The following is a 17,904-nucleotide window of genomic DNA, read 5'->3' as shown; positions in this document are numbered from 1 at the left end:
TGCAGCCACCTGTGAACGTCCTCAAGAAACAAAGGTCAGGAGTGCAGCGCCCAGAAGGCAGAACGTTATGTTTTCTGGCTTTTCTCGAGCTAACACTGTTACCTGCTTCCAAGAAGGCAGGGCAGGGCCTGGAAGAAACACTGATTATGCTGTGAGAGGACAGCAAACCCCAGGGCTTCCTTCCTGTTGTGATGCGTTTAGTGGCAGAAAAAAAAATTCGATGAAGCTGGTCGCAGGGTTGCTGCGGGGCTATTACGCGGGTTCCGGATCTTATTGTTATAACCTTGTCAGATCTGCTGCGGGAGACTGCGCTTAGACGTTTTCTCCCGCAACGTTGCTTCCGACGTCTGTATTATTTCAGGACCGTCGTTTCCTTGAGCAAAGCCAGCGTCGGTGCGCGGTGCCTGTGAGCTGCTACACGAAGCAGCACATTTGGGACAGCCAGATTCTTTGTCTGCTAGCTCTCCTGTTTTATCGCGAATCTTCTCTCTCTCTCTCTCCTTTTTTTTTTTTTGCCGTGAGTGGTGAACTTTCCTTTGCTGCCGCAGACAGCTTTGCCCCCCGCTGACTTGTGTGTCTTCAGTACAAGGGCTTCCGGACCTATTGTAGACAGCGAGTTTGTTGCTCCGGATGTTTTCCTGTGCGGGTCTGGCAAAACGACGTCACTATGGGCTGTTACGATTACTTCAGCAGGGAATGTCTATGCGGGATGGGCGTGCGAGTGGTCACTTTTCGCGGCTCCTCTTCTGTCGCTTCAGTGGGAAGCTTCTGTGATGAGTGTATTACGTCCACGACCGAAATCAGAAACAACCTTCTAAATTGTGTTTTCAGACAGTATGTCGTGGTGTGGTAATGTAAAGCACCTATTTTAGGAGTTAGCTGACTGTACTGGGATTATAAGTCGCATTAAGTACCTTCTTGCTGTAAAGGGTCAAAGCTCTTACTATACTGGGTTATTGCAGCGAACACTTTCAAAAATTTTCAAAAATGGACTTTTTGGTGTAAGAACATAGCTTTTGCAGCAAAGTAGTATCAGTGCTGGTGGACACCAGAAAACCGGCGAGTCGCCTTAAGTAGTAAGCCGGTTAACTAAGTTTTAAGAATTAACTTTTTATTAATAGAGTTAGGCGCCTAGTTGCGATTAGTGATTTGTAGCCGGTCATTAGTAATAGCCATATTAGTTTTCAGAATTTCGAAAATGTGATTATCCTTGGCGGTGTGACTCTACAAAATCCGGCTTTCTCGACTAGTTACGTGCACAAGAGAGGTAGCTTTGCCTGCATGCTTTCGAAAGCGCATTAGTATTTTCGCAATATGCAGCCAAATTTTGTCGTGCCACAGCGGCGAGGATAATCGCGTTTTCTAAATTCTAAAACAGATGTGGCTATTACTAGCGGTTGGGTACAAATCTCTAATAGCAACCAGGTGCCTATCTTTGGTAGTTAAAAAGTTAGTTACCAGAAACTATTTAACCAGCTTACTACATGAGACAATTCACCTGCTCTCTGGTGCCTGCCAAAACTGGTAATACTATGCCAGAAAAGCCATACTTTTACCCAAAAAAGCCTATTTTCGAAAATTTTTGAAAGTCTTAATTACCTGAAGCACCTGGTATCGCTCATTGCTTTGCTCTCACCTTAACTATTGTCGTTTAGTTTGGGGAATGGCACCTTTTTCTATGCTGAAGTACATTCACCAACTACAAAATAAATATATATGGCACGTTCACATCGCACCTTATGAAGCGCCAAGTACAAACTTTTTCCGCACTTTTATAGTCATTAGAACACACAATCTTCACAGATACCGATTAATCTGGGACTTTAAAATAGAAACACGAAACAATATTGATAACTTAGTAGTCCAGTCCAAAAAAAGAGAAAGCGCTTATACACCAAGACTTTCAAAGATCTGGCTCGTGCCTAATCCTCGCCTAAAATCAGCGAAAGAAGAGCACTATCATCTATATCAGTTGAATGCCTTGTCAAATGAACGCCAATTGAATTTCTTTGATCAACTTTCTTGTGGGCACAAAGAGCTTCGTACAATGTACGAATATATGGGGACTTAACTGCATATGCGTTCCTAGTTTTATCCCCGGTAGTTGTTTCTGCTTGTGTATACAGTGTGATAACATATCAAAGTATGCTACCGTGGGCTGTCATCGGGAAGTGTTCTGTTTATGTGACTATAGGAATGTCTGGACGTTCCTTGAATAATTTTTTTTCATTTTGTTTGCCCTCATAATTGATGTTTTGTTCTTAATTGATTATTGTGTATAAAATTGCCTAATGGCGTGTACTTCATAAAGCTTGAGCTGCTACGACTATGAGAAATCCGCTGAGCCTTAACTGCTTTGTGTCCTCTTGAGTCCTCGTCTTTTGCTGCGCTACAGTGTATTGTAACTATGTACCAACAAACCCAAAAAGCCACGCTACTGTCCTTTTCAAGGTCATTTTTTTCAGGCAGGAGGAGTAATTCATCCAATGTAAGTTAATGATAACTCGAGGGCTATGTATGTGGTTATTTATTTGTTGTTGTTGTTCGTAACTAATCCGAGGCGGGTGCTGCGGACTAGTCAAGCTGTCTACGGGCTGATCTTCTTTACAGCCCCTCTCCATCTGTAATGTACCACGCGGAAAAATTGACTGCTTTGATTTAACTCATTCGTACCTTATTTAGGCCTTTTTTGCAGCATGAGACTTGACCACCAGTTCAATAAGGCCACTAGATCTTTCTAGACTCGCAATCATCATCTGTCTTCATGGTCACCAATAACAGCCCTTTTTCTTTCCTTTCCCGAATCACAGCGTTTTATAGTTCAACGCTATACAGCAGCTTAATAGCATTTAATGGGGTTAAAAGGAAACTAGAAATGAAGGAACTATGCTACGCTACGAGTTCCTCGTTGTTCGATGAAAGCATGTCCTTAAACGGACACATATTTTGCAAAGACTTTTTTCTCGAACATGCGAATACTAGCCATAAAAGCTTGAAGAAAGTGAGTTTGAAGCTCCGTGCATCAATTCCTTGACGCGGGCAAGCGCGGCGAAGTTATTGCTCGCCATCGTCATCGCGCATTCCACTCGTTTTAAAGGACCGTAAACAATGGAAACGCGAGCATTCCTTTGATACCGCTCACTATTCTCCCTGTTCGCAGTGCCACCCGTCTCGGTGAAGATACTCGGCACGCACCGATCCTTTGAAGTCGACGTCTCCGCCGAGTTCCGCTGCGAAGTGGTCGGATCGAGACCTCCGCCGAAGGTGAGCTCTTCGATCACGCCCACTCGAACCACCTCTCTCTTTCTCTCTATCTCTTGTTTTTTTCTGGCGTTTTTTCTTTCTATTGAAGCCTGCTCGGTATGCCACAATGCAGGCAGCGACGCCTTGTTTGCGAAGCCGAAAGACGAAGCAACATCTACCTCGCGTACTTTCCAGGGAGAAAATAATGGCGTGCTTGGATGCGTGTTGTTATCGTTCTGTGACGTTGATCAAGAGTGGTGTAGGCCTCAGTGCAGTCGCCTTGCCCGAGACGAAGAAAGAAGAAAATGTGTGCAGTGTGCGGACGGGCGTATTGACCTCGCGGCTAAAGTGGTCGGCGGTTTCAAGGAAACTAGAGCGTGGGCGTGGGTAAACTAATTAACCAAGTGCCTTTGTCACTGTTTACATGCAGAGAAAAACAATGATCGAGTGTTTGAAGTGTACCGTGTACGCTTGAAGGTCTCATTTATGATCTGTGCCTCGCTTTCCTCTGCACAACACAGGGGTTTTCTGCGAGGGAACTTTTCCTTCGATTTCGTGCGGCAGATATATTACGAGAGGGTGGTATCTTGCTGCTGCGCTGCTCGCATAGCTGCGAAAGGTCACAATCACGTGTCGTCGCTGTTAGTGCAATGCCTTGAGGTCGCATTTCGGTTGACACGGTGGGGCTCGTTCCATTGTTCGCTGATTGTACGCCGGTAACCTGAGCACGGTCGCTCGAGCCTCGGACGGTAGCCATCGATTCTTGCGTGGTCGCTTCGTACTGCTTCGGTTTCTGCGCGTTCCAGACAAAGAATTCAGCGCAACCGCGTCAAAAAGATGAAGAGAAAATCAAATGTCTTCCAGATTTTTGTCATACTTGTAAGTCGTCCGAGAGAATAGAATTAGACGAAATGAAACGCAATGGGCGGCTAGGCAAGAAGGTCGTGCCCTAAGATTGTAAGAACGCGGCCGTCGTTACGAAGCGTCGTAATAAAGATGTTCGCGGTTATTGTGTGCAAATGCTACACGTGGAGGTTAGGCATGGCATATAGATGTAAGGCTACAGTGAAATTTCGGCCATCTGTGTTCTCTTTACGTCGCCTTAGTCTCAGTGTTGGACATGCTATTTTACACATCAAAACAGGGAGCTCATTCTCGAGAGCAGAACACCACCGACCACAAGCTAGCGTGAGGGTTAAGCATTGAATAAGTTACAGACATAGTTTTACACAGACACCTATTGAAGAAAAATTAGTATTTGAAGAGCATCCATTCAAAAGACGCAAGAACTACAATGCCTAATGAGAAATAAGAACCTTCAGGAACAGGTTTCTTTAGTTTTTATCTGTATGATGGAGAAAAAAGAATTAACAGCAGCCCTTTTGCAGTTTTTGTAACTATTTTTTTAATTGCGTCACTTCTGGCTAAAACAAGCGTGCAATTATCAGCATTACGAAAATCGCAATAATTGCAAAGGCAGCTATGTGGTTTGAGGTGGCATAGTTTAAGAATAACGATCGCAATAATGCTGCAAGGTAATCCTGAGTCCAACCTATTTTCTCACCTTGATGTAGAAGGTTTTCTTACAAGACATTATTTCAAACGTGTAGCTTTTTTTTAGATATACATTTTTTTTCTAGACACCTGGAATGAAGTAAAGTAGTAAGGGTTTGCTGTTCTCCTCTTCCCGTTTTTCCTCCTCGCTTACTAAGACCTTCACCTCCTTCGCCTCCTAACTAGAAGGTCGTATCTAGTCCTGCGACCTGACCTTTTAATAACGGTATCTCTCTTTCGTATCTAAGCCTATTTTTTGTTTTTGATAGAATTCTTTCCATTTGGTCCATCCTTGCTTAGCTAAATTGGATGAACAAGAAGATTGCGTTACGGTGACGGTTATGTGCTGCAGCATTGTCGTTCTCTCCCGTGGTTCTTTCCGCTTCTGCCGCTTCCACTCAGGGCGTTAGCACGTTTCGACATACTTATTGAAAAACATTTCCGACTTGTCCGAAAAGTCGCAATCGCTTTACGTTTTGACAGCCGGAAGCAACTCTAAGCACCGACCGAACAGCGAACTGGAATCTCCAGAACGCGAGAGGGCGTTGAACAGCAGCAATGTGCTGCTATTAGCGCAGGTGCAGAAGACTGCAGAACTGATGGCAAGCCTCGTCAACGACGGGGCTTCCTTAATACGTGGCCTAACAGACCGGAGAAATGAATGAAATCACTTTTTCTACCTCGCATTTTATTGCATTTCATGCAGAGTAGTACAGCGCGGATGTAGAGAAAGTAATGTCCTCAGATGTACTCACCTTCGCGCCGTCACGCTTTGCCTTCTGCACGCTGACAGCACGCTGACAGAGCAAAAGATCGCAGACCTGCAAGAGGTTTTCAAATGCCGCTTGTCGCAGCCGCCATTTCTTTCCAAGAACACCAGACACTTTTGCTAGCGTACCAGAAAGCAAGGAACAGGCCTTGTCAGGAATATACGTGTCTCTATAGTCAGACGACGCTCCGTGTACTTGTTGCTGACCTCTCCTGAAACGGCCCATAGCCACTAAGGAGGACTGGACAAGGTTTGGCGATCAGAGCAAAAAAAAATTACGGTGGAGCTCTAAAAGCAGAGGGCAGGCTGTGAGTATGTACGCAAAATTTATTAGACTATGGGTAATTTATTGTCCTGTCGTCGTGAGTAGGTTCGTAGCGCGTTCTCCTCAGCTCTCGAAGAAAGGAGAAAACACGGTCGACGATTTACCATTTCGTGTTCAGTGGCGTAAAAAAGGCCTTGCAATTTGCAAGGAACTTATCGGTGATTGCAGCAGTGTTCGTAAATGCAAGCAACGGTGTAATAATCTGACTGAAGTATTTCTAAGCCATTTATAAATCGTCAAGTTTGTATTCCGACAAATAAACGGCGAAATATCTGTAGTAGTGGAGGCTATTGATAAGGCAGTAATCTCAACGCAACCTGCACCCTCTCGAAAGCCGAATGCTGAGAATAGACTCCTGAGAGGTTGCGGAAAGTTTCCACTCCGCTGCCGACTGATGCCGTCAAAGAATGAACTCCGCGTGCTCCAAGTTCCGGCTCGGGGCTGTGCCCGATTGTTCGAAATTCCGCAGCTAAACACCCTTCGTCTCAAAGCGAGTTCATCTCGTTCGAAGGGGAGGTTACGCGATTGTGTAAGCGAAGCGAATGAGTCAGTGAATACAAGTGCAAGTGAGTGAGTGAGTGAGTGAGTGAGTGAGTGAGTGAGTGAGTGAGTGAGTGAGTGAGTGAGTGAGTGAGTGAGTGAGTGAGTGAGTGAGTGAGTGAGTGAGTGAGTGAGTGAGTGAGTGAGTGAGTGAGTGAGTGAGTGAGTGAGTGAGTGAGTGAGTGAGTGAGTGAGTGAGTGAGTGAGTGAGTGAGTGAGTGAGTGAGTGAGTGAGTGAGTGAGTGAGTGAGTGAGTGAGTGAGTGAGTGAGTGAGTGAGTGAGTGAGTGAGTGAGTGAGTGAGTGAGTGAGTGACCGAAGTTTTAAAGTATGGGCTTTGATGTTTATGTATGTTCCCGCTGCCCCCGGCTGTTGTGTGTCACGCAGGTGTCATGGTGGCTGGACGACGAGCGTCTGGACCCGTTCCTGACCGAAGAGAAAACCAACATGACCGCCACTTCGCTGCTGCTCGTGCTGACGGCACGTGCCGACAAGGCGACGCTTACGTGCCGAGCACTGAACACGCGGCTGCCCGGGGAGGTGTGGGAGGACACGCTTCTGCTCAACGTCTACCGTGAGTAGCACTCGAGAGCCGAAGAACGCGTCTCGGCCCGCTGCTTACGTTCGCTTGCATGCGTTGCCTGAACGCTGGGGGAAATCATTTCTTTAGCTCACATTCAGAGATACCTTCGGTTAGCGCACCTTGGCTCTGGTTATTAAAAGTTTGGTTTGTCACTCTCATTGCAACTAATGAGATTCTACACACCTTAAACACCGTTGTGTCTGTCTGTGGCACCGGCAGCCTGCAAAATGCACCTGTTCCCAAGGTACCTTCCGTGAAAACAAATTATTCGCATCAGATATTAGGAACAGCGTCAGTTACAAACGAGCAGAATCACCTTTCACTAATCACTCTAAAACAGGAGGATATTCCATCAGCCAGGAAATGTAGTAAATCTATAGTGTAAAATACCGCAACACAACAGCATATCAAAAAGAGGCGTGAACAGATTGTATACATTCTTGAAGCAAACATCCTTTAGGATTCGTTTTACCTTTTTATTGAAACAAGGTTGATATCTTTAGCAGATAACTTGTTAAGTAAAGTTAGGCATAGTAGGGTATGACCTTTTCCCATTACTCGTGAGTGCTTTGGAGATACTGAAGCGTTCAGTTTTGCTGAAAGTAAACATGCTGTCAGGCTTCGCGGACTTAAAACTTTAATTGCAATAGATCCTCGTATATATTATGTTGTCACGAAATTCATTCATTGGTAGTAGGTCCGCTCTTTTAAAACGGTCTTTTTCTCCTTAACATCGATGAATACAAGGACACAGTGAGGAATTATGCACTTAAATTTGTTTTTTAATGCGTTTCAACAAAGTCCAAATAATGTAATTCTATGCCGTAGCTGTGATTCCCTAAGTGCCTAGTATACCATTGATCGAAGATTGATAGTTGTGCAGCTTTTGGTGTGACAAATCTGTGCGGCTACGAATCGCAGCTTTTTGGAAGCAAAATCTGCGTAGTCACTCCAAGACAATGTGGAGTACAAGTGGAACGCATGAAAAGTTGTGACATTTTTTAGGGTGCAAATCCTTGGTTTCAAAACATCCAGTTTTTTATGAGGCTTGCAAATGCACATAAGCTTTATTTTCGAGCAACTCAGAAGTACGTAACTGTCCCTGCACTACTGCGTAATATTACATAGATCCTAATGAAGATAAACATATGCATCTTCCAAACTGGAATGTGCCATAACGAGCGCCGTGTCGCCAACAAACTGGTATAACGCGGATTTAGAGGTCTTTCACGTATAAGTTGAACTATAACGGCCCTAGCGAGAAACCTTCAGGTACAACACGTTTTGTGACTCTTAGTTCACTGAAATCATATCTGATCGTCACCATCTGTTTACAGTTCGTGAAATACCTTTCTAACCATGCATTAAGAGGCCGTCGGAATCCCAAATTTTGTATTTTACACATTAGGATCTTGGACCCATAGAATACAATTCTCTGGTGGTGTCAAGAAAATAAGCTGAGCACAATTTCATGTTCGTCACTTTTTTTTTCGGAGACACCAAGTCACCAAAATAATATTGGCACCGCTAAAACATCAAGACGTAGCCATTGTCTCCTATACGCTCCAATAATTTTGTCCTCTTTTTTTTTTGTTAGCGCTACCAGCCTCAGAAGAATCTCTCAGTAAAACATGGAAGCACAATATTTGCCTTATCTTAGGATAGCGCGTTCTGTCGGTCCGCTGTCTCCAGGTAGCGAATCGTGATAATATATTGCGAATTGTCACTAGCGCTAAGCATTCGAATATACTTGCGTGAAAACGTTCAGACTGGATGTGCGGCAACTCAAAGCAGTTCGCCGGTGGAAAGCTGGACTATGGCAAAGTTTAGCTTGCGTGCCTGCACGCATCGCAATAAGCGACGCATCATGTGTGATGTGAGCAGTGTGCCGATGTGGGCTCTTTGTTCAGCTGAGCGTCTGTCAGTAAAACGGTTAAGTGGTTGCCATCGGTGAGGTATCAGCAAGCTACGCGAGGTGCCATGGCCTCCCACCCAGTCAGCTCAAAGCTTTCCACAGAATCTCCTCATGATACTTCAGTCAGGATGTTCGGACATCCTCAGGAAGTTCTCAACTGGTCCTCACTGAGCCCAACGGGATCTATTTGTCGTCCAAGACAGGTACTGAGAATGTCCTGAGGAACAAGATCCAGCTTTTTGGTACCAATCCCAGGTATGACTCCCACCGGTTTGTTTTCAGGCGATGCTCGAAATTCAAGCAATATTTTGCGTCACGCTTATGACAATTTAGCATTAAGCTAGGCTGGTAAACTAACATTCATTTGAAAGCTAACCAAGACATGAATGCACGTGGATAAAACATTTCTCTTTTGCGACCGCAAGTGTTACATAGCTATACCGCGCACAAGTAAAACAAAAAACAAAATTAACTCAGTGAATTTATATGCTCAAAAACTATGTCTTGCTACTGGTAATACACGTGATCATTTCAGCACATAATGAGGAATGAATGGCGTGGACCATATGTTAATGCACAGTCAGGGACAACATTTTAATAATAATAATAATAATAATAATAATAATAATAATAATAATAATAATAATAATAATAATAATAATAATAATAATAATAATAATAATAATAATAATAATAATAATAATAAGTTTATTTCAGTCAGATCAAATACAATTTGATGGAGGAGGGGAGAAAAAAAGCGGCATTCCGCTTTACAGAGTTCTCACCTCCTGTTCAGGCATCAGGTTTTCCAGGACATAAGTACTGCAACTGAAGCTGCCACCTCTATTAACCAGTGGCTCGAGCCTCACTTTTGGAGGTGAAAGTCGAACTCACATTTTGTAAAGTGCGATGCTCAGATGACGCGATTATTGCCAGAAAAGAAACACATGTGCCTAGATCAGTTTTCTTGTTTCCTGGAGGCTTCTGTCCCCGATACTTTTTTGGGACTTCTGGCCTTACCATTTATTCAAACTTCTACTGCACTTATACACTGATAATCTCAAGATCCATTCAAATTAACATGTCAAAACAAAAGTTACACAGTAGTTACTTCCTGCCTCTTCGTGGTGTGAACTGCTACAGCTTCTGCCACTATTTTTTTTAGATTTTTGTAATTTTTCAGTTAAGAAAATTAGGTTCAAGCAGCTGAACAACACACGATTGCACAGCTCCTCTTCATGCAGCGGTCAACTCTGGACTGCGGTTAATCAAGCTAATTTCAAAGTGGTGGAGCTAGCCATACGCGAAGCTTTTTATACGTGCCAACTGAATATGATTGAGCATTATAATCACATGTGCTTCAAAATTCTGGCTTTTGTTAATGCAGTTCAATAGTATAACACGTGGCGACGTGGCGACGAGCTGCCATCAGAACGTGGTGTGTTTTGCGGAAAACTGGTGCGAATCACATAATAACTGCAAATGCGTACAGTGTAGTTGTCAAAAGGCAGTCCCTAGATGAAAACGAACCTCAGCGAACCGCGCAGCGCACAGTTCACGCGGAACAAAACTGACTTGGCTACTTCGTTTGGCTCAATTCGGCTGGCTTTCAATGCCAGCATAGCCACCACTCTTGCACACCACCAACGTTGTGCTGCAGTCAGCGTTAAATAAGCATCGCCAGCAGTTATCAGGGCTCCATGTCAGACGTTTAACAGCGCTGCATTGTGCAAATTTTAAAAAGGTTTTTCGAGCGGCATGCTTTCAGTGCTTCATATTCGTGAGGTACTGTCTATTCACACGTTTTTCGCTGTCACCTAGCTTACGCAAACGCAAAGCATTTTTCCACACAGGGTATGTTTACAGATGCATTTGCGCTGCTTGATCGAGTAGCTCATTAGTGAAAAGAAGAAAAAAAAGTACTTCATTATCCGGAATAGAACCTGCAAAGATATTTTTGGGATGACTTCTGAAGCGTTATCCTGAGGATGTCCTCACGAGGTCTGCTGTGAATTAGGGGCGTTTGGACTATTTAATGATCTCTAGAGCGTATTTTGCGCTTATTGGGTGCATATTGTAAGCACTGAAAACACACGCGCCACATCCATATCCTTCTAGTCCCTATCTCTCATCTCTTTCACCATTGAATTGCGTTCTCCTTCATCATCATCATCATAATCATCATCATCATAAGCCTGAATACACCCACTGCAGGGCAAAGGCCTTTCCCATGTCTCTCCAATCAACCCGGTCCTTTGCCAGCTGTGTCTACCCTATGCCTGCGAACTTCTTAATCTCATCCACCCACCTAACCTTCTGCCGCCCCTGCTACGCTTACCTTCTTTTGGAATCCACTCCGTTACCCTTAAGGACAAGCGGTTGTCTTGCCTTCGCATTACATGCCCTGCACAAACCCATTTTTTCCTCTTGCGGACAGCGACGCAGACTCTGTCGTTGAGTCGATACGGAATCACGTATACGGGTTATCACCTGTAAGAAAGCCTCCCGCTGGTGACCACATCACAGCTCATTTCTGCTGAAGCCATCTAGAGTTATCACAGCGTCAGTACATTCGGGCATCTTTACGTTGGATCACCTATGACAGGAAAGAGTAATGCAAGCGCTAATGAAGCGAGGGAAAAGCAATGCAGGCAAAATAAAGCATGGTAGTGGTCCTCGCTCACTGCACTCGCAACATGTAAGGGGGCATCCACTGCATTATGTTTAACAAATGAAAATCGAACAAGACAAAAAGGATAAAACAAACAATAAAATGAGAAGATAGTAGCGGGGCTCAATACTAGCGTAGGTTGGTTTCGCTATAAAGGCATGAAGATTCTTTGGCAGTATTGTTAATCAACCATGTTTGTACTTCATCCCCTAGAGCTGATAAGTTTTGTCTTTGTGCTGGCAAATCAGTTTTTTACTCGCGTTTAATTTTTTGAGTATAGTACGTCCCATTCAAACTGGGAATGCTGAGAGCAGTGCTTTTATCTGTAGTCTTAATGTACCTCGCCGGGGAGTTGAGAGGCGCATGCAACGGAAACGATTCGTTTCTAAGCTAGCTATATTGTTTGTGGTAGTGCTGGCGATGGATGTTTGTGTGGACGAAAATGGCCCGGACGAGCTGGATGAGAGCATTGTTTGCTGATAAGAAGTCTCAGTACACATACATCTGAAGTTCAGATTTGGCCTTCCACGTGTTTACCCGTTAGAGAATGGTCGATAAGAATTTCTTGCGCTCATGCTTTTCCGCTCGTCGATAAAGTGTCCCTAAGTAAACAGATTTTCAAACTTGTAAGGGATGTCAACGCTCATAAATATACAAGGCGTTTCAGATTATTCAATACAGATTTTTCTTTAAATAGACGTGAAATATACTTTGGTGCGGTGTCTGTAGTTTTATTTTACGTGAAGGCGGACATTGTTTATGTAATAAAGTGCAGTAAAAGACTAATAACAAACTAAAATTAACTGATTATTCTTTTTTTGTTTTAGGGCTCAAGATTATATGGCGAAATTAAAGGAACTCAAGATCGAAGGCGAACAGTTTCTAAATTTTACAATTGCCATCATGCTTTGAGATATCGAACGTGAAAAAAACGCTTTTGAGATCTCTTCAAGTTGGGTTTTCTACGTTTAAAGTTCATAAAAATGTACGTTCCTTGAATCAAATACAGACGCGGTTTACGTCTTTTAGGACATAGATTACGTTGACATGATATATGTGACGACACCACGTGCAGCGACGCCATTTTATTAGCATGTACTGCGAAAAAGCCGACTTAACTAGGTGTCGAATGCATATTTTCTACGCTCAGTATATTGAAGCACGATGCTGATTCAGAAATTTTATAAACTGCATTACCCTTCAGTGTCAAATACCTTCAATTTCTTCATATAATCTTGTGTCCTAAAACCAAACAAACAAAGTTTATCAGTTACATTTTAATTCATTACTTGTTTTTTTTCTTGCACTCTATTACGCAAATAATGTCCGCCAAGCTGTAAAATCAATCTGCACCGACCACCCAGGCGTATCATTCACGGCTTTTCAAAGAAAAATCTGCATTGAATAATTTTAAACACCCTGTATATACAGAGACAAAACACCGACGGACACAGATTTTACGAAAACCACAAGCCGCACCCAAAAGTATGCTTGTGGGTTTTAGCATAGCCCAGACGTATTAGTTTAGATGTACGCCAGATTAACGTAATTTCTTCGAACACGCAATAGCAGGTGCGCGCCACACCTTATTATGAGAAGCTTAAGCAGCTCACCAGACACCGAAAACTGTAATCCGAAAGCCCGAAACCCATTTGGGATCGGACGGTCAGAGTTTGACAAATTATGACAATTTTAAGGCCGAATCGTATAAATAATTTCTTTCATTAAAATTCCCTTTCTTCTCTCTCTCTTTAGAAGATGTATAACGTAAAAATATATCATATGAGCGCATAAGCAGTGAAATATAATTACCGTTAATTAAAGGAAGGCGGAAACCTCAAATATCAAATAGTGTGACGTCGCGTGCATAATGAGGCGTGAGGTAACAAACATCATCATTCGGAGCATACTCGAAGCCTTTCGGGATAATTCGGAGCAGCTCGGGATTATTCGGAACGTTTCGGGGCCATTCGGAGCCACTCGGAACCACTCGGTTCAGCTCTTGTGAGTCTTCTTTCGATCTTTGATGCGTCCGGACATGTCATGGAACCAGATCTATCTACGTCACGAGATCTGACAACAGCGGAGAAGAAGCGTGCAGCGGCTGCTGAACGGAAACGGCGGTCTCATCAGAATCCTGCCGTACATGAACGTCACCTAGCTGAAAAGCGCCAATCTCGACACTGATCAAACAGCGAATGGGAACGATGCCGTGTGTATGCGACGGAAGCGCCAGGTAGACACCGAGCTGCGAGAGCGCGAGGCGTGAACTGCGAGGCCGCAACGTTGCCGCAACGTTCCTAGCGCTATCGCTGAATGCATGCCGAGGGGTTGCCTGGCTTTGCTGTGAATTTTCGCTCCGCACCGTGCAATTGCATGTGTTCTGCAGGAAACCGGGAAACAGGCATACCTCTTAGCTAATACCTCTCTACTATGTCAAAGGTCTTCATTATTGAATCTGTGGTTAGCAGACTCCAGTGACTACAAGTAGAACTGGAATTTCTTACTTGTTTCAAACTGCATACTCACCCAAAGTAGAAAACTATCGTTTTTATTTGTTGTTAAGGGCCTTTTGCAGAGACGGCATCATCTTTTCCTCACCCCTAGACCAGTCTGATGGGTACAGCCAAGAGACCATAAATACGTGTTCAGCAGAGGGCTCAATCAATCGGCACCAAATATTGGCTATTCTTCTGGTGAAACCACCAGGCAATGCTATAGGATTAAAAAAAACGAAAGGGAAAATAAGAGCAAACACGTTTTTTTCTTTAATAATTAGATTCTACTGGTTTTTCTTTTGGCGTGTCATTGAGTAAAATGCTTCCCATTGTTGCATGTTTTCGCGATAATTGTGTGCTGATGCACCCCAACAAACGCTTATTTCGTTTTTAATTTCGTTAAACGGCTTTAAATGGATGATTGCTAAGGGCGGACATAGTTGGCGGTGCCTTTATTTTCGTATAGATGCTCTTTGAAACTGTTGTATTAAATATTTTTTACTGTGCAAATTACGGTCTGTCATCGCGTGCTCTCATTTTATGCTTTGCATATTGTTTTTATTTTTATCGCTTTTGCAGCACTAGGACCCCATGGTCGTTTGACACTGTGACATTTTTTGGCCATAAGAAATCGAACATGATCATGAAAATATCGGCAGTTTCCCAGACCCTCGGTGTCATCCCAATAGAGTTCAAGAAGTTAAGCCAGCGCAACCTGGCGGCACGCATGCAGCCTCCCTGAATAAAGTAGTCGCCTCCAGACGACCTCCCAGTAAGCGAACAAGCACCGCGCTAACGCTAAGTTTTTCCTAATAACGAAGCCCCAACTGCGCGGCGGAACCCTGCACACATACCGCGCGGGCACAGTGGTTTCTTTCCCCTGGGAGCGGGAAGCGCCCAATGCATCTTTCAAGCGAGCCTTTCTCCCTCGATCCCTTCGGCTCCGTTCTCCTGGCCACCGGATCAATGGGAGCTCGGGAGAGCGATGCTCGCACGCTGGCTCCGCGACTATTGAACGCGAACGCCTGGTTTGTTGATGTGTTCGTTAATATTCATACGGAGCTTTCCGGGGAACATTTCGCGTTCATGAAGCCGGTACTAAGTCCACAATCCTTCTCATTGTAGTGCGGCGGACAGTGGCTCTTGACGAAAGTAGAAACAAGAAGCCACACTGAAAGAGTTTGTGAGGGAGTTGCCCTTCAGGATTCGACCTGGCATCTTCCCGGTTTATATCGATAAATTAGTATGGTCGGGATCCTCTGCGAGAGGAAGATTTTCACGTTTTCATTCGAGGGTACACAATATCAATCTTAAGAATACTTTAGAAGCTTAAGCGCGGCTGAGTAGGCACACAGTGAAGCGAGCATATGCCTTCGTCGGCGCATAAGCATGTCGCAGTTTTAAATAATGTTGTATATATGACATATACTATCAAGCAAAGGAACCTCAAGAGACTTAGCAGGGCTCAGTTGTCAGTAGCCTGGGTTAAGTGCCCATGGCACTAGACCGGTTCTATTATACATCGTGAACAAAACCTCTGTACCGTTATTCTTTAAAGAGTGGCAGATACTTTGCTCTTGAAAGCGTTTTTTTATATGCGAATGGAACACCAGGTTTCTTGTTTCAACAGCATGCCTCCTGTAACAATAAAGGTAACGGCCTGTGTTACTAATACTTGGGTATTCACAGCCTGGGTTGCTCTATTTTGAATATTTATTTAATCCAAAAGTCCGGTTCACTTTGTCATGGTCGCAACGGCTACTATCATTTATACATGATCGGAACATTTAGAATCCCAGGCTATCACTTTCAAAACAGTACAAAGAAAGAAAAAAAGAAGAGTTCTCAGCTCTAATGTGAGTGCCCCAGTAAAAAAAAAAAGAGACAGAGCCCCACCATTCGCACGGTGACGCCGCGAAGCAAAGCGATCGGAAGACGCCAATTGCGTGAAGCGGAAAATGGCTGTGTAGATGCAGCCATCGCCCAAACAGCGCGCGTACCACCCGATACGTGGGGCGTGGCGGTGGAGGCCATTAAAGATAGCGGGTTGCGTCTAGCCACGCTGCGACAGTAGCCGTGTGTTCCCTTACTTTGGCGGACTAATCCGCTAGCAGCTGCTCCCCTTTCCTTCCTTCCCTTCCTTTCTGCCTTGCTTTCCATCTTTGTGCTGTGAGCTATACTGCGGTTGTTTGTGTTTCCCGGGCATCGACGGGTTGTTTGAGCGGCGCGTCCTCTGACGTCTGCGTGGCCGCCTCCGGGAGAGCTTCCTTCCTCGTTTGGCCTTTGTGCTAAGCTTCCTACAGCCCGCTTTCGATATTCCGCGTTTCGAACTTCTTTCTTGCGTCTGTTCATGCATCCCCTCCCCTTATTCACTTTGATCTTCTCTTGCATGCTGGAGCCAAAAGAGGCATAAAAAAATTATAAAGGAAGAACAAGTTCCGAGAAGATCAAGTGGCGTCGTATAGAGTACACTCGGGGAGTTTCGAACTTGCTCGCCTGGTTGCTCAGTGCTTAAGGAGGCGAGGCACGTAAAATAAGACGTCCTGTTGGTTTCGCGAAGTGGCTGTCTCAAGAAGAGTAAAAAGATTGAGATTGACAGCGTTCACCGCGCTATTCACGTATTAGGCGAGAAGAAAACAGAAGGTTGGCTTGGCAAGGTGCAACGGGACAGCTTCTATGAAGTGGCTACAGCCCGGGGATAAGCACTGCGTCAGGTATGAAAGCCTCGTAACTAGTACGGTACGCGCCCACACGAGCACGCACATAGGTGATACACTAAATTTGTCCTCTCGAAATATCTCTTTTAAAAGGAATGGCGACAAACAAAAAATTAATTCCGTTGCACAGTTAAGTAGAATACGACAGAATGTCCTAATGAATAACTTTTTTTTTGCAAGGCGAATTAGAATTATAAAAAAACGTGCTGAGAGAAACCACTGTGTGTGTACCTCTGAAACGTCGCCAAAAATAAATCACACGCAGCATATGGCGCCCAGCTCCCGCTTGAATTTCGCGATTTGCGGAGCATAGCGGAAACACTCCGCAATTTTTTTATTCAGGTTACCTGAACTTAGATTGTTTTCCAGAATAGCGCCGGAGCGCTGGCGGAAAAGTGGGCGAAAACATGGCATGCTAATCATAGAATTTTAAAAATAAAAGAAAAGTTCTGTTGCGTTCAAATCCTCTTTTCTTTAAGTACTTTGGTCGACCGTCCTACACGTTCTCTGTTCTCTTTTTTTATTCTCAGCCTTGCCCACAGTCAAGCTAATGCTCGACACCTACCCGCGCAAACAAGTTATTACTGCACGGAGCGCAAGTACGTCTGAAAAAATACTCGGCTTGCGTGGGCTTTGTCTGAGGGTCGTTGTTTATTACATTGCTCAGGCGGCAAAGAACATCTCGGCGTGGTACAGCAACAATGGTGTTTCCGTGGGAGTTCGCGTTCTCTTGCACACGTGCGTACAAAACGCTGGCCCAAATCTCGTTCCACGCTCACAGGTAGTGTTGGAAAACGCTGCGGTAGGGAAGACGCGGGAAAGAAGTGCAACATGCGCAGACTGCACAATCTCACTTACGAAAAATGAGTCGCAAAACAGAGTGAAGTACGCGCAGACGGTTGTGTTTAATGACTCTTCTTTCGGAAAACACAGCAGGTAGATCTTGGTCTGCGCGGGCTCCGCTTCAGCGCGAGAACACTCGGTTCCCTCAGCCACAACTGTTTGTCACAAGGTGCATAGTGTCTTTCCATGTTGATTTTCTTCTTTGATTATAAATTGTGCAGGAGCAAGAATATCTGATGAAAAATGT

General features: G+C 44.3%; 1 protein-coding gene across 2 annotated transcripts in view; it reads left to right on the top strand.

The window, feature by feature from the left end:
• Window positions 1-17,904, top strand: part of LOC144126003 (hemicentin-2-like) — a 204,810-nt gene that overhangs the window by 146,091 nt on the left and 40,815 nt on the right. For both annotated transcript variants that reach the window (XM_077659866.1, XM_077659865.1), the window contains exons 5-6: window positions 3,161-3,264; window positions 6,818-7,004. In XM_077659866.1, coding sequence (XP_077515992.1) covers window positions 3,161-3,264; window positions 6,818-7,004 — 291 coding nt within the window. The remainder of the gene's footprint in view (window positions 1-3,160; window positions 3,265-6,817; window positions 7,005-17,904) is intronic.

Source organism: Amblyomma americanum, chromosome 3 (genome assembly GCF_052857255.1).
Source record: "Amblyomma americanum isolate KBUSLIRL-KWMA chromosome 3, ASM5285725v1, whole genome shotgun sequence".
NCBI classification, from domain to species: domain Eukaryota; kingdom Metazoa; phylum Arthropoda; class Arachnida; order Ixodida; family Ixodidae; genus Amblyomma; species Amblyomma americanum.
The sequence above is the reverse complement of the archived record's forward strand: the minus strand, read 5'-3'. Positions and strand labels throughout refer to the sequence as shown.